This window comes from Catharus ustulatus, chromosome 15, assembly GCF_009819885.2.
Source record: "Catharus ustulatus isolate bCatUst1 chromosome 15, bCatUst1.pri.v2, whole genome shotgun sequence".
In the NCBI taxonomy this organism is placed as follows: domain Eukaryota; kingdom Metazoa; phylum Chordata; class Aves; order Passeriformes; family Turdidae; genus Catharus; species Catharus ustulatus.
Window position 1 is genome coordinate 3,438,483 of NC_046235.1, and position 14,555 is coordinate 3,453,037.

At 57.7% G+C, this 14,555-nt stretch overlaps 3 protein-coding genes across 3 annotated transcripts; 1 reads left to right on the forward strand and 2 right to left on the reverse strand.

The window, feature by feature from the left end:
• Positions 1 to 1,509: 1,509 nt before the first annotated feature.
• On the reverse strand, positions 1,510 to 3,059 carry CD14 (CD14 molecule). The gene has a single exon (XM_033073509.1). It carries the CDS (start codon positions 3,057 to 3,059, stop codon positions 1,713 to 1,715), a length of 1,347 nt encoding a protein of 448 aa, XP_032929400.1. The 3' UTR covers positions 1,510 to 1,712.
• A 2,734-nt stretch (positions 3,060 to 5,793) lies between these two features.
• Positions 5,794 to 12,923, forward strand: TMCO6 (transmembrane and coiled-coil domains 6). The gene is made up of 12 exons (XM_033073582.2): positions 5,794 to 5,872; positions 6,840 to 6,964; positions 7,195 to 7,304; positions 7,430 to 7,613; positions 8,487 to 8,591; positions 9,035 to 9,120; positions 9,622 to 9,738; positions 10,345 to 10,456; positions 10,542 to 10,713; positions 10,792 to 10,886; positions 11,663 to 11,830; positions 12,424 to 12,923. The coding sequence occupies exons 1-12, from the start codon at positions 5,794 to 5,796 to the stop codon at positions 12,580 to 12,582; spliced, it is 1,512 nt and encodes a 503-aa protein (XP_032929473.1). The 3' UTR covers positions 12,583 to 12,923.
• On the reverse strand, positions 12,848 to 14,408 carry NDUFA2 (NADH:ubiquinone oxidoreductase subunit A2). Its single transcript, XM_033073583.2, has 3 exons — positions 14,264 to 14,408; positions 14,052 to 14,158; positions 12,848 to 13,042 (listed from the first exon to the last, which is right to left on the reverse strand). Exons 1-3 carry the CDS (start codon positions 14,365 to 14,367, stop codon positions 12,951 to 12,953), a joined length of 303 nt encoding a protein of 100 aa, XP_032929474.1. The 5' UTR covers positions 14,368 to 14,408; the 3' UTR covers positions 12,848 to 12,950.
• Positions 14,409 to 14,555: the final 147 nt, after the last annotated feature.

Sequence of the window (14,555 nt, forward strand, 5' to 3'; positions counted from 1 at the left end):
GTGCTCAAACACAGAGAGGGTGGGACACAGGAAACACCCAGGCACAACCTTTAATGCAGAGGACAGGCCCTGGGGAAGGAAAGGAGAGCAGGGCTTGTCCAGGTGACCCTTCTCTCCACAGGACAAGGGGGAATGGCTTCTCACTGTCAGAGGGCAGGGTTAGATGGGACATGGGAGAGAAATTCTTCCCTGTGAGGGTGGTGAGGCACAGGTTGCCCAGATAAGTTGTGGCTGCTGTCCTGGGAAGCGTCCAAGGTCAGGCTGGATGGGGCTTGGAGCAAGCTGGGATAGTGGAAGGTGACCCTGGCTATAGCAGGGTGTGGGATGAGATGATCTTTAAGGTACCTTTAAACTGAAACTACCCTGTGATCCTATGATTCTCCCCATCCCCATTTTCCCATGCCTGTCCCTTCCCCACCCACCTCCTTCCTCTGAATATTCCCCATAATCCATTTTCTCCTTACTGTGAGATATTCCCTGAATAACCCAGAACCCAGAATAAACCCATTTTCTTCTTATCACCTAAAACGTTTCTGGTTGAACCTCCTCAAGGCCCCAATTGTGCCTCAGGTCGAGGTATAAGGAGCTGCTCCAGCTCATTAACATTTGTGTACAGGGCTGTTTAATTTACTCATTTTCTTGTCTTTTCTGGGTTTTTCTCTTAGGCTGAAGAGCAGCCAAGCATCATCCTGCCAAACCTGACATCCTGGCCCAGCCCTAGCCCCAGGGGAGGAGAGGGAGGATCAGCACAGGGCCGTGGAGGCTCCAAGGATGGCTGGATTGGGGGGTTAAAGGTGTGGGGAGGGCTCTGGGCAGGGACCCCAGCAAGGCTTGGGGCATCTGAGTGCTATCAGTGGGAATGTGATGGAGCTGAACTCCTCTTGTACAGGTGTAGTGGTTTTGGTTTGCCAATTTGAGGGTTTTTTTGCTGTGAGATAGGATTAGGAGGAAGGCAAAACAGGTTTAATTTTAAACGGTACAAAGAGAAACTTTATTACTAGAAAATATAAGGAAAATAATTTAGAATAAAACTTTAGATGACCTTTTCTCCCCCTCCCTTTTTTTTCTTTCACACTGAAAACATATAGAAAACAATTCAGTTAGTTTACCATTTCTAAAATAGTTTTTTATTAATTCACTTTGGAGAGGAGACTTCCCTCTTTAATCTATGGAGATCAAAGAACAGTTTTCTCCTGGTATTGATGTTACAGTGATCAGCCAGCTGGAAGAATGGAATTCTGATTATTATGTAAAAATCCCATTCTTCAGAACCATTATTGAGCCAGCTAGGCTAGTAACCTTCTAAAGGCAAGAAAGAAAACTTTCCAGTGGTTTTTTTTGTTTGTTTTTGGGGTTTTTTTGGTCTTTACATGTGTGTTTCACAAAGACACATCAACTTTTTCTTTAGTGTAACAATGAAATTGGTCCTTGTCAGGTACATCGAAAACTGCCCAGGTCTCTACAAGTAAAAATTTCAGGAAATTATAAACCATCACACTAGGGCAGGTGACATGGCAGGACAGTTGGGGAGCTGGAGTTGACCACGAGGAAATCCCCTGAGGGAGGGTGCAGCTCTGGGTCTTAGCTTGGAGCTCAAAGTGAGGGGTGTCCCAAAACCTGGCTGGGCACAGCCACAGCGGGGTGACCCTGGGGACACCGAGCACAGGGAGCCTTCCTGGGGGCAGCAGTGCTGGGAAGGGTCCTGGTGCCCCTCAGGCTCTGCTGCAGGGTCTGGTCCTGAGCAGACACACGGCCCCAGCCACGCAGAGCAGGGCAAGGATGACGCAGAGTGGGGCCACCACGGCGGCGAGGTGACAGCGCAGCACCGACAGCGGCACCTGTGCCACCGGCCAGCCCTGGTACTGAGCTGGTGACTGGCACCTGTAGTCCTCAGGCCAGCCCTGTCCCAGGTGGCCCGTGGCTGCCAGAGCCTGCAGCCCCCCTGCCCCAGAGCACGAGCAGCTGAAGGGGTTGTCAGCCACAGCCACGTCCTGCAGGCGCCCCAGGAGCTTCAGCTCATCCCTCGGCAGCTCCGAAATGGAGTTGTTGTCCAGGTGAAGGGTGTCCAGCTTGGGGTAATTCCTGATGGAGGGCACGGCCTGCAGCAGGTTTTGATTCAGGAAAAGCTTCTTCAGGGAGCTGAGGGAGATGTCTACAGCATGGAGGTGGTTGTGGCTCATGTCCAGCACCTCGAGGTTGGGTGGCAGCGGCGTTGGCACTTCATCCAAGCCAGTGCTGGAAAGGTTAAAACGCCGGAGGGATGCTGGCCACTGGCAGGAGGAGGACGAGTTTGCCATGAGCTGGTTGTGGCTGAGATCGAGGTGCTGGAGCTCCAGCAGCAGCTGCACGCCCTCACACACGCTGTGGTAGGAGCTCAGGTTGTTGTGGTGCAGACTCAGCTCCTGGAGATGAGGAAAAGCTCCCTGGCAGAAGGTGGGGGCCAGGCTCCCGTCCCCGAGGCTGTTGTGTGCCAGGCTCAGGGAGCGCAGAGCTCGGAACACCCTCCCGATGGCACAGGGCAGGCTGAGGACATGGGAGCCAGTGACAGCCAGCTCCTGCAGGGTCCCCAGCCACCTGCTCAGGCTGGAGAAGGCTTGTTCATGGCCTGTCAGCGGGGAGGATGTCACGTTGTGGAAGCTCAGGGACACTATGGGCAAGTTCTGGCCATCCATGCCACTCCAGTTGCCCGTCCCCTGGAAGATGCAGCTCTCAAAGGCCAGCTCCTGCACATGGGTGTAGGAGAAGAACCTCAGCACACGGGCCAGGAGTATCTCAGGCACCAGCACGTTCCCAATAATTATTTTCTGGATGACGAGGGAGCCCAGAGTTTCAATGGCAGAGGGGTCCAGGTCCCTGATGGGGAAGGCGATGTATTTCTCCAGATCTCCGCCCCGAAACTCCACCACGGTTGCTGCGAGGCACTGGATGATGCTGCCGATGGTTTCCTCGGACAGGTTGTAGCACACACAGTACTCCTGAGTGCGGTTGAAGAAACACCTGTCCCTTCTGCCTTCTGCCACCAGCAGCCCCAACAGGAGCAGCAGCACAGCCACACTCATGGTGAGCAACCTAAACAGTGGAGGAGAAACGGTGAATGGCAGCTGAGGGGATCCCTGTGACCCGCACTGGAGGGGTGGCCTGGGCAGGTTCAGCCCTGCAGAGCCACCCCTCAGGACAGGGCACTGCCCTCATCCCTCCTGCACCCGCCTGGCCACTGAATCGTGGCTCGGGCCAGCAGCCAAACCTCCAGGAGCTGCACCTGTGCCAGCCTTCCCTCAGCAGGGAGCCTCCCCAGGCTCTGCACTGTCCCGCCTGGGCTGCCTTGCTGCAGGCTCCCACTCCTAAACGAGCAGGAAGTGCCTGGAGAAGCTAAAATGCTGAGTTACAGACAGTGAAGGCAGATGTGTCAATCTGACCAGGGACACTGCCCCAGCTCTGCTTGTTCCTCTGTAATCTGGGGCAGGAAATTGCAACAGAAGCTTCATGTTTTCTCCTTCCTTACCCAGCGATTTGATTAATCACCAGCCCCCCAAGGGATGGTAGAAAATGACCCCTGAAGGTGTGAACACATCCCTGTCAGCACCAGAAGCTGACAGAGTCTGATCTCTGATCACCACATTGCGAAAGAAGCAGCGAGCAAAGATTAAAGGCTCCTAAATGTGTCAGCACACAGCTCAAAGGGAGACTTTGGGGGTCCCCAGTCCAGCCTCCTGCCCTGAGCGGTTCTGATCAGCCCTGATCAGCTTTCCTTGGCCACATCCCAAAGCCCACCGAGTCCGGAGCTCTCCCTACCTGCCCGTGCCGTCCCGAGGAGCAGCTCTCCTCTGGCACCTGCCCCGAGTGAGCGGGACCCTGGGTGGGTTTGTACAGTGACTCACCAGCCAGCTCACACCCAAAGCTTGCCTTGCTCCGCTTCTGCTTCCTCCAGCTGCTGCCAAATCCCGGCTGAGGTGCCGAAGGTTCCAAGCGCTCAGCTCCGTCCGGCACGCGATCCTGCCCAGGCTCCCGCCGGACGAGCCCGCGGTGCTCCAGCTGTGCTCCAGCGGTGCTCCAGCTGTGCTCCAGCTGTGCTCCAGCTGCGCTCCAGCGGTGCTCCAGCTGCGCTCCAGCTGTGCTCCAGCTGTGCTCCAGGGTCGGGTCCCCACGCCGGGGCCGGGCTCACGCCTCGAGCCCGGCTCCCGGACACAGCCCTGACTTCCTGAGCAGGACGGAGCCTCCCGAGTCACTTCTGCTTCGCTTCCCTGCGGCTGCGGGCTGGGAAAGGCTGCGGCAGGAGCGGCAGCGCTGCTCACTTTCCTAGGAATGGTGATGGAACAGACTGTGGGCAAGGTTCCCCAAACGCACTTTCGGGTTCAGCCCTTCCAGGTGCTCTGGTATTGCTGTGCCTCAAGGCTCCCTGGGTGCTGAGCACCCTGCAGGCAGTGCAGAAGGGCACAGGGCTGTCACACCTGGCATCCACACCGTGCCCAGGTGCCTGTGTTCCATGTAGGATGGGGATGGCACAACTGCCACCCACTGTCCAGGCAGCCCGAAGCTGCACAGGGCATTCCTTCACCAGAAGGAGCCACAAGTGCTCCAGAAACAGCTGGATGTGGCACTGAGTGCTCTGATCAAAGGCTGGGCTTGATGACCGTGGAGATCTTTTCCACCCTGAATGGTTCTGTGATTCTATGATCTCTCGGGAGTTTTTTTTTTTCTTTCCCAGAGATTTCTCTGCTTATGTTGGACTCAGAAAGGGTTTCAGAAAGGTAATGGAACTGCGTGGCTGGACAATGCAACTCCCAGTTTGTTTTGTTAATGTGGCACTACACGTTGGTGCCCCAACAGGTGGGGTGGGGTCCCTTGCTCTCTGGGACTGTTGTGAAGGGGTGCTCAGAAATTCCCTGATTCCTCTTCTACATCCTCGGGTTGCATGAAATTCCTCAGCACAAGAAGGAGCAGCTGGAGCAAGTCCAGAGGAAAGCACACAAATGCTCCAGGGGCTGGAGCCCCTCTGCTGTGCAGACAGGCTGGGAGATGAGGCTGCTCAGCTTGAAGAAGGCTCAGGGGAAACCTTGGGGCTTCTGCCAGTGCCTAAAGGGGCTCCAGGAGAGGGACTTGGGACAAGGGCATGGGGTGACAGGACAACGGGGAACGGTTTCACACTGCCAGAGGGCAAGGTTAGATGGGATATTGGGAAGAAATTCCTTCCTGTGAGGGTGGGCAGGCCCTGGCACAGGGTGCCCAGAGAAGCTGTGTCTGCCCCTGGATCCTTGGAAGTGTCCAAGACCAGGCTGGATGGGGCTTGGAGCACCCTGGGATAGTGGAAGGTGTCCCTGCCCGAGGTGGAGGGGTTGGAACTGGATGAGCTTTAAGGTCTCATCCCATCCAAATGGGTCTGGAATTCCATGAAGCTGCTGCTGAGCGCATGATGGAGAAGTCACAGCTTCCCTCTGAGCTCTCCTCCCGGCCCCTTTTGACCAGCCCTACAGCTCTGCCCGGGGCTGGTACCTTTAATTTCTGCCGTAAATTCCCCAAACACCTTCCTGTGGAGCGCAAACTCCTCTGCCCCTCGGTCCCCATCACCACCCGGAAGGTCCCGGGTCACCGAGCCGCCTTGTTTCATATTTCTGATGAAAATTTGGGGGCATTTTTTTGGCCTCAGCACAACCAGCACCAACTCTCGCGGCTACACATCTGCCCGTGCCCGAAAGGGGGGGGGCCGGGATCGTGTTTTCCCCGCCTCGGGACCGCCCCGGGACCGCCCCAGGACCGGCCTTTTCCTCCTCCTCCTCCTTCTGCCCGGTCTCCGCCATGTGGGGCCGGCGGCGGGGCCGGCGCGGCGGGCGCAGCGCGGAGGAGCTGCGGGTGCGGCGGCGAGAGCGAGAGGCAGGTCCGGCCGGGAGCCGGGCACGGCCGGGGGTCTGCGGGGCACGGCCGGGGGTCTGTGGGGTCCCTGTGGGAGCCAGGGCACGGCCGGGGGTCTACGGGGTCCCTGTGGGGTCCGTGTGGGTGCCAGGGCACAGCCGGGGGTCTGCGGGGTCCCCGTGGGTGGCAGGGACCCCCCAGCTCAGCCCTGGCCGCCTCCATCCCGGGATGCGCGGGGGGATCGGAGCCGCTGCCCGCTCGGGGAGCGTTTTACAGCCTCACATTAAACCCCTGGGCTTTCTGCCGTGAAATCCCTCTTTTTTCAACGACCCCCCCCGCTGTTTGGGTGTTGCGAGGTCTCGCCTGGCTCTTAGCCTGGAGAAAAGGAGGCTCAGGGGGACCTTGTGGCTCTGCACATCTCCCTGACAGGAGGGGACAGCCCCGGGCCGGGCTCTGCTCACAGGGAACAGGGGCAGGAGGAGAGGGAACGGCTTCAGGCTGGGCTAGGGGAGCTCGGGGTGGGTATTAAGGAAAATTTCTTCATCCAAAGGATGGTCAGGCATTGGAGCTGGCTGCCCAGGGCAGTGGTGGAGTCACCATCCCTGGAGGTGTTTTCCGAAAACAAGTGATGGGGCACTTGGACCATGGCTTAGTGGCCATGGTGGTGTTCTGTAGAAGGCTGGGGTTGATGATCTTCCAGGTCTTTTCTGACTTTATTAGCTTTATGGTCCTGTGTGAAATCCAGCCTCAGGTCCCTCCAGCTGGTCCTCGGGCCTCTGTCCCGTGTTCCTGCCCATTATCCCAGCAGTGGCTTCACTCTTTGTGTGCCTGACCCTCAGCCCCGCTCCGGGCTGCAGTCCCTGCTCGTGCATCTCTTCCAGGCTTCCACCAGGAGCAATGGGCAGTTCCTCCCTGGGTTGAGGAGGGAAGGAGGCTTTGGGTGGGATGGAGGAGTGTCCTGCCCCGTGGTGACATTTCCTGATCCCTGGCAGCCCTCAGGAAGGCGCGGCGGCAGGAGCAGCTAGTCAGCAAGCGGCTCCTGCGGGAGGACAGCACACCCCAGGAGGGGGCACAGGATGGAGCAGATGTTGTGCCAGACCCACTCTCAGAGGATGAGGTGAAGAACCTGATGTTCTCCATGGCAGTGGGGGTCCTGGGGGTCTTTCTCAGACTCAGCATATGAAGGAGGCTGGGCGGGGGTGGGTTTGGGAGTAGTTCTGATTTGCTGCCAGGCACAGTTAAAGCTCCTTGTGCCCATCTTTATGCCCTTTGCCTTGAGGATTAACGGGATGAAATCTTAATGCTGGCACTGCTGGCAGCTCACCCGCCTTTCAATTGCCTGGGCAGGTTCTGGAGCTGCTCAGGGGTGTGCAGAGGGGCTCGGAGGACAGGAAGCGATCGCTCGGCCGCCTCCGCTGGGCTCTGCAGAACGAGGACACTCAGCAGAAGTTCGTCAGGTCAGCCCAGGCCTGCTGTGGCTGTTGCCAAGGGCATGTCCCTAGGAGCCCTGTGTGCCTGTGGCTGGGTGGGTGAGCTCTGTGTGGCCTGGGTGGGAGGTGACAGCAGCCTTTGGATCCCCCAGGCTGGATGGCAGCATGCGGACGCTGACGGGGCTCTTCACCAGCAGCCTGGCTGACCTGCAGCTGGAGGCTGCTCGCTGTCTGCACGAGCTGTCCCACTCCAGTGTCCCCTCGGTGGCAGAGGCGTGCCTGCCTGTCACCTCCTACCTGCTCACCTACCTGTCAGGACACAGCCTGGAGTTCACGGTGAGATCCATGTGCTGGCACCTGGGAATCCTTTGGTGTGGTTGGTAGTGACCTCTTCTGGTCACAGAGCTGCTGAGAAGGGGTCCCCTGGAACTAAAACCTTTTGGCATCACAGCCTTGCCCTTGGAGCAGGACTGTTCCAGTGCCCAGGTGCTATGACCTGCCCCTGATGGTGGGGTAACTGAGTTCTTGTTAATCATAGATCCCTTGGGCTGGATTAGAGTGGAACTACACTGAGTGACCTGTGATTATGTGCATATTTATATCTATATGTATATGGTAATTTTATTTTAGAACAGTTTGGTTGCAATGGAAAGGGGGTATGTAGCCATTTTGGTCATTATCTGTAGAAATGAAACAATACAAAAGTACAAAGATATCACTTAAAAATATATGTAAGGAAAGGAAAGAAAGGATAAGCGTAGAGTGCCTGTGGCTCCATGCTGTGCAACTTGATCTGGGATAGGAGCAAACAGCCGGAGTAGCTCTGGGATGCCCAGGTGTTTTCCAGCTGCTCCATTGGGAAGCAGGCAGGCTCAGAGCTGAGGAGCAAGGTGGGCAGTGACCCCAAGTGCTGATCCCATTTGAATGCAGCACACAGGCAGAGTCCAGGAGAGTCAGAGGGGGCTCAGGGAGATGTCATCCTGAAATTGGAAGCCTGGAAAACCTCCAGAGTGGGAGTGATCAGATCCCAGCTTCAGCCAGATAGAAAAAGAATGAACTGGAGCTGATTTAGCTGGGAATGGGGTGGCTGGAGGGTCCAGCAGCATCCATCTGTGTTTCCCCTCCAAGGCCAGCTCAGGACAGTGTGTGGGACCTGAGGCTTTGCTGGCTGCCCACAGAGTCACCTCCTGCTCTGCTGTGTTGTTGCAGGAGCTGTGTTTGTACACACTGGGGAACCTCGTAGTAGAAAGTGAAGCTGTGAGGAAGCAACTGCTGCCCCAGGGCATTATTCCAGTGCTGGCATCCTGCATCCAGGTGGGTGAAACAGCTCAGCCACATTTCTGCTGTGCCCTAGAGAGACTTTTCTGGCTATCAGCCCTCCTTCCAGCTGTGGGGAAGCTCTGCAGGGGGCTGTCACTTGTGGGATTCCCCTGTGCTCGTTTTCAGAGCTCATCTCTTCTCCAGCTGAATCTCCCCCATCCAGTGGCTGCCTGGCCTGTAGCACAGGGAGCCCTGTCCCCTCTGCCAGGCCTGGGTCCAGCAGGGCTGTGGTTTGCAGGTCCAAATGCTCAAACCAGGACTTCTGCTGTGTTTGGGCTAAGCTCAGTGAATATGGGGAGGGGGCTCAGCTCTGGTGTGGTCACAGGTTCCTGTGTCCCTCCTGGTCCTCTCTGTGCTCTCTCTTCTCCATGTTCAGCTGGGTTTGCTTGGCACCCTGGCTCTGTCAGAGGGATCAGCTCTGTTCCCTTTGCTTGCAGTCCCCCCACGAGGCAGTGCTGGAAGGTGTGGGCTATGTCCTCTCACAGCTCCTCCAAGCCAAGGAAGCCCCCACAGAGATCATCCCGTGAGTCGGAGCCTCTGAACCCTGCACCAGGATGGGCTCTGGGGCCTTGGGTGGGATTTGTGTGCTGGGGACACCACACCTTCCCCATCCCAGTGACATTAATAGTTCAGGGCAGAATCCTGCCACAGCTGTGGAAGTTTTGCTGCAGATCAGGGAGCAGGGCTTGGCTCCTTTCCCTTGGCCTCTTCCAAGCAGACAGCTCTGGTATTTCAGTAAAGGGCAGCAGGGAGCTCTGGCTGATTTGCTCTTGCAAAGGAAAAGATCAACTTGACAGCCCTCAGTGCCAAAAATGTGACCCCAGTCAAAGTGTCCTGAATGTCCCCAGGCCCTGAGATGGACAGAGAGAGCCCAAGGCTGCAGCCCTTGGCTCTGAGTCCCTTCCAGATGTGTGTTTGGACCCTGTGGTCCCCAGTATGGGATACAGCAGCTCCCTGCTCAGTGGCCAGGGTTGGTGTCTCCCTGTCCTGCCTGTGCCTGCATTAACTCTGCTCTCTGGCCCAGCCTGGTCCTGGACTCGGTTTTCCCCCAGCACATGCTCCGACTGGTCTGCTCTGGCCTCAAGGCTGGGATGGGAGCAGCTGTGGAGTTTGCCTGGTGTCTCCACTACATCATTTGTAGGTAAATACATTTTTCTCCTTGTTTTGAGTTCCCTGGGAGCAGCCAAACAGAGGCATGAAGGCCCATGGTCCTGCAAGGGGATCTGGTCTGCCTCCCCGTTTCCTTTGGGAAAGCAATTCCCCAGCTATCCTGGGTATCCCAGCTCTCCTGCCTGAGCACATGTGCTGTTTGCAGGATCACTGAGCTCTTACAGGGTGCTAATGGGTGATAAACCTCAGGAGGCTGTTTCTAGTCTCTTGAAATGTCCCCAGATTGCTCCCCCATGCCTAGAGTTGTCCCCACACTTGTGGGGTTGGCCCAGGGCCACCCATCTGGGCTGTGCCAGCAATCCCTGCCTGTCACTGCAGCCAAGGAATGTGTAGATACTCAAGGGTCAGGGCTGTCATTCCCAGACCCACACAGATAATTAAGTGAATGTTTTTCATGAGCTTTTAAATTTCCTCATAAAGCTGCTATTCCAATATGAAAGAAGCCACTGTTCCAACATGAAATAAGCCCTGTGGTGATTCGGAAGAGCACTGAATTTCCAGGCCTTGTTTGGTGAGGGGATGTGGCAGTTTCCCCTCTCCAAGCTCCAAGGCCACCACACTGTCCTTCCCTTTGCAGGCACAAAGACAACGTGGTGCTGCTGGCACTGGGGGCTGTGCCTGCCCTCACCTCACTCCTGCTGGACCTGGCTTCCCAAATCCCCCAGGATGCTCCCGAGGGCCTGGAGCTGGTGAGAGGTGGGCAGGGTGCTGGCTGTTGTCAGGATTGCTGTGGGGACACTCAGCTGAAGGGATTGGTGTGTCCCTCTGTCCCAGCTTGTGTGCCCCGTGCTGCGGTGTCTCAGTAACCTGCTGGCACAGACAGGCTGCCAGGGACAGGCCCAGGACGGGCGCCTGCTCGTCGCCCTCTTCCTCATCCTGCAGTGCTTCCTGCAGCAGCACCCCTTCCTCATCCAGGAGTGCCTCTGGCTGCTCAACAACCTCACAGGTGAGTGTCCCACGGGGTGGTGGCACTGCTGGGACCCACCCTGCTTTTATTCACACATTCCTTCTGTGCCCACCCTAGCGGATGATCCATTCTTCTGCTCTGCTCTGCTCTCCCTGGACCTGCTCCCGGCCCTGCTGCAGCTCCTGACGTGTTCCCAGATGGCCACTGTGCTGGTAAACCTTGCCCCATGCTTTGGGAATGGTGGGAAAGCACTGGAGTTTCAGGAACATGAGTCCCACTGACAGTGCTGGAGGGTGGATGGGGCAGCAGTGACAGCAGTGTCAGTCTCGTGTGGTGGCAGTCACCAGCCACCTCCCCTGAAGCCACTGCAGCTGTGTTTGCCCTTGGCAGAGCCTTGTCCCAGCATAAGGGACATGTTAACTTGGGGCCAGCCACTGGAGCAGGCCTGGGAAGGCTCCTGCCACTTTCCTTTGAAAGACCCCAAAGCTTTAGGTCTGGGGATGCTGCCAGGGGTGGGTGGCAAGGCTGGGTGTGCCTGGCACAGGGATGAACAGTGCCTTGAGTTAGGTGTGGAGAAGGCATTCCAAATCCAGTGGTGTGGTGGGCATTGGACTGTGGGCAAGCACGTGGCAGGACAAGAACAAAAGGTGGAGAGGGACTGTGAGCAAGGATATGAGTGACAATAGAGCAGGGAATGGTTCCACACTGACAGAGGGCAGGGCTAGATGGGATGTTGGGAAGGATTCTTCCCTGTCAGAGTGGTGAGGCCCTGGCACAGGGTGCCCACACAAGGGATGGGGCTTGGAGCAACCTGGGCTAGTGGAAGGTGCTCCTGGCCATGGCAGGGGTTGGACTGGATGAGCTTTAAGGTCCCTTCCAACCCAAAGCATTCCACAATTCCATGCCATGGGGAGTGGTTGAGAGCCCTCCCAAGCCTGTCAGGAGTCTGCCCATTGAGCACTCACTGCTTGCTCCCTCTCCCTCTCAGGCCCTGACCGTGCTGTGCAATGTGGCAGAGAAGGGAGTGACCCAGTGCCAGCGGCTGCTGCAGCAACCCCTCCTGCCCCGCCTCCTGCCCCTCCTCACCCTGCCCGACCCCGAGGCCGTGGGGCAGTGCCTGGAGCTGCTGCACCTCCTCTTCCTGCACTGCCCACAGGTGACAGCTGGGAGGGTGCAGGATTATGAAGGGGATGGGGAATGTTAATTGTAATTTGAATAACAGTGACTGCCACACTACCCTGCACCCCTCACACCCAGGCCCCTGCCCAAGGGGAGGCTGTGATGCAGAGGGTGGAATTCCTTCTTGTGCCTGCAGAGAGTTCCCTCCTTACTGACAAGGACTGGTGTTTGGGCAGGTTCTTTCCACACCAAGTTTTATTTTGCTCCTGCTGAGGTTGCTTCACTTGCTGCAGATCACAGGAATGAATTGTCCCCTGTGAGGGTGGGGAGGCCCTGGCACAGGGAGCCCAGAGCAGCTGTGGCTGCCCCATCACTGGAAGTGTCCAAGGCCAGGCTGGATGAGGCTTGGAGCACCTGGTGGAAGGTGTCCCTGCTGGGGGTGGGAATGAGGTGGGCTTTAAAGTCCTTCCCAACCAACCACCAGCATGGTGGGATTTACCTGGATGGGGAATGCAGTGTCTGGGAGGGCTCTGGGGAATTCCTTCAGCCCTGTTCCCTGGGGTGTGGTGGCTTGGGCAGAGATGATCAGCTGTGGCACCCAGCCAGCTCTCACCCTCTCCTCTCATACAGGCTGCTGCTGATTTCACCAGGCAAGGTGGGCACCAGGCCCTGGAGCAGCACCAGAGCACACCAGAGCTGCAGGAGCGGGCACAGGCACTGCTGGACATGGTCAGGCAGTCCCCAGGAGCCCCCAGTGCCTGCCAGGCCACACTGGCTGCTTTCTCCTAGGCCTCACCCCTTCCCTGCAGTCTCAGTGGAATAAACTGTTTGTTCAACCTGTGGCAGCTTCCCAAGGGCTGCTCAGGGCTCTGATGTGCCCAGTGCTGGCTGCATGGGGGGGCTGTCCTTGTCACCACCTGGTAGCCACCAGTCCAGTGCCCCCCAGAGCCTGGAGAAGGGCAGAGCTAAGCTGCAGCCTGGGCAGACTCTCCTGTGCCAGGGAGGGGTGAATGGCTGCATCAGCCATTCCCCGGGCTCTCAGTCACCACCAAGCTCAAGGTAAGCACATTGTGTTTATGAATTGATAAATTAAAGATACATCTTTGACATTAAAGATAATCAGTCAAGTCTCCAGCACGTGTATTTCCTGTCGGGTGTCATGCGTGGCTTTTCACAACACTCTCCAGGGCCTTGCCCACTTCATCTGCAGTTAGGTTGTTCAGTGGGATGCTCTTCTCCTTCCCAAACTCTGTGGGAAAACAGACAGGGTGAGGGGGGGGCAGGTGTGTGGGTCCTTTCCTGGTGCAAGGGCACTGATGTCACAGCCCAGGCTCCATCCCCACCCTTCACACTCACCATATCCCACGTGCCCAAGTTATCATTTCCACCTTCTTAATCTCCTCCTTTCCCGGTCTCCTTTAGTTAGCTCTGGCTGGGCAGAGACACATCCAAGAGCAGCCCTGTGGCCTTCAGCTTCATCTCAGCAAGCTGCTGCCCTCAGGAAAGCAGTGTGAAAACTGTTCCTACAGCTGCCCTGACCTGGGGCTCCATTTCCCTGCCAGTCCCACCCAGACACACGAGCTTCCCCTGCCCTGTGTGCTCACACTGGGAAACTTATGCTGAAAGAGTCATTGCATCTTTTCAAAAGTTTCAAAATCAATTTTTCCAGCCCAGATGACCTTTGAGGAAAACAAATCCTTTCCAGAGAAGCTTTTCTGCTCCCTTCTACTGTTTCACTGAGAACACAGTGAAAATAAAGGGGAAAACCCCACATTTTTGTGCAGTGAGGGGGGTGGGGGATCACAGCCAGAGGCTGGAAAGCCCCTGCTGAGCACTGTGTTCTGCTTCCCCGGGGTCATTTCCCTGAAGTGAACCCAGACCCTGCCCCGAGGGCAGCTGCTCCCTCTGCACCAGCATGCCTCACCCTGACCAGAGCTGAAATTCCTGCCTGGCCGCGTTGCCCAGAGGAGCCGTGGCTGCCCCAGCCCTGGCAGTGCCCCAGACCAGGCTGCATGGAGCTGGGAGCTCTTGGCTCCACTGAAGGTTCCCTGGGCACGGCAGGAGCTGGCAGCGGGTGAGCTTTAGAATCGCTTCTAACCCACAGTCTGTGATTCTCCTCCTCCCCGGGTCTGTCCTTTCCTCACCCCCGCCCTCCCTCTGATCCTCCCCATAAACACGGATGGTCCCTCAAGTCCCTTCCAACCCAACCCCTCCCCTGATAATTCCATGGTGCTTCCCGGCGGGCACCCCCTACTCACCGTAGCGAGCCCAGAGCTTGGGCTGGATCCCGGAGCACTCGCGGATCAGGATGGGGAAGTTGGGATTTGCCTTCTTCAGAGTCACGTAGTGCTGCTCGATAAATTCCCTGTGGAGGGAAGGAGGACGGCGCGTCCCTGTGGCTCAGCTCGGGGGTGTCTCGCTCCCCAGGAGGAGCACCCCCGGCCCCGTCCCGGCCCATCCCCGCGCTGACCTGACGCCGCGGCTGCCGGCGGAGCGCTGGCACAGGTGGATGCGGAGCTCCCTCAGCCCGCGGCCCAGCCCGCCCCCGATGCTCTTCACAGCGGCCGCCGCCATCTTCCCTGCCCGGACAGCAGCGCGGGGGCGGGACCCCGGCGCCTCCGCCAATCGCAGCGCCCGCCGTGCTCCGTCCACCAATGGGAGCGCCCGCCCTGATCGCACTGGCCAATGGGAGCGCCCCCCGATCGTACACGCCCTGATCGCACCGGCCAATGGGAGCGCCCGCCGTGGTCGCTCTGGCCAAT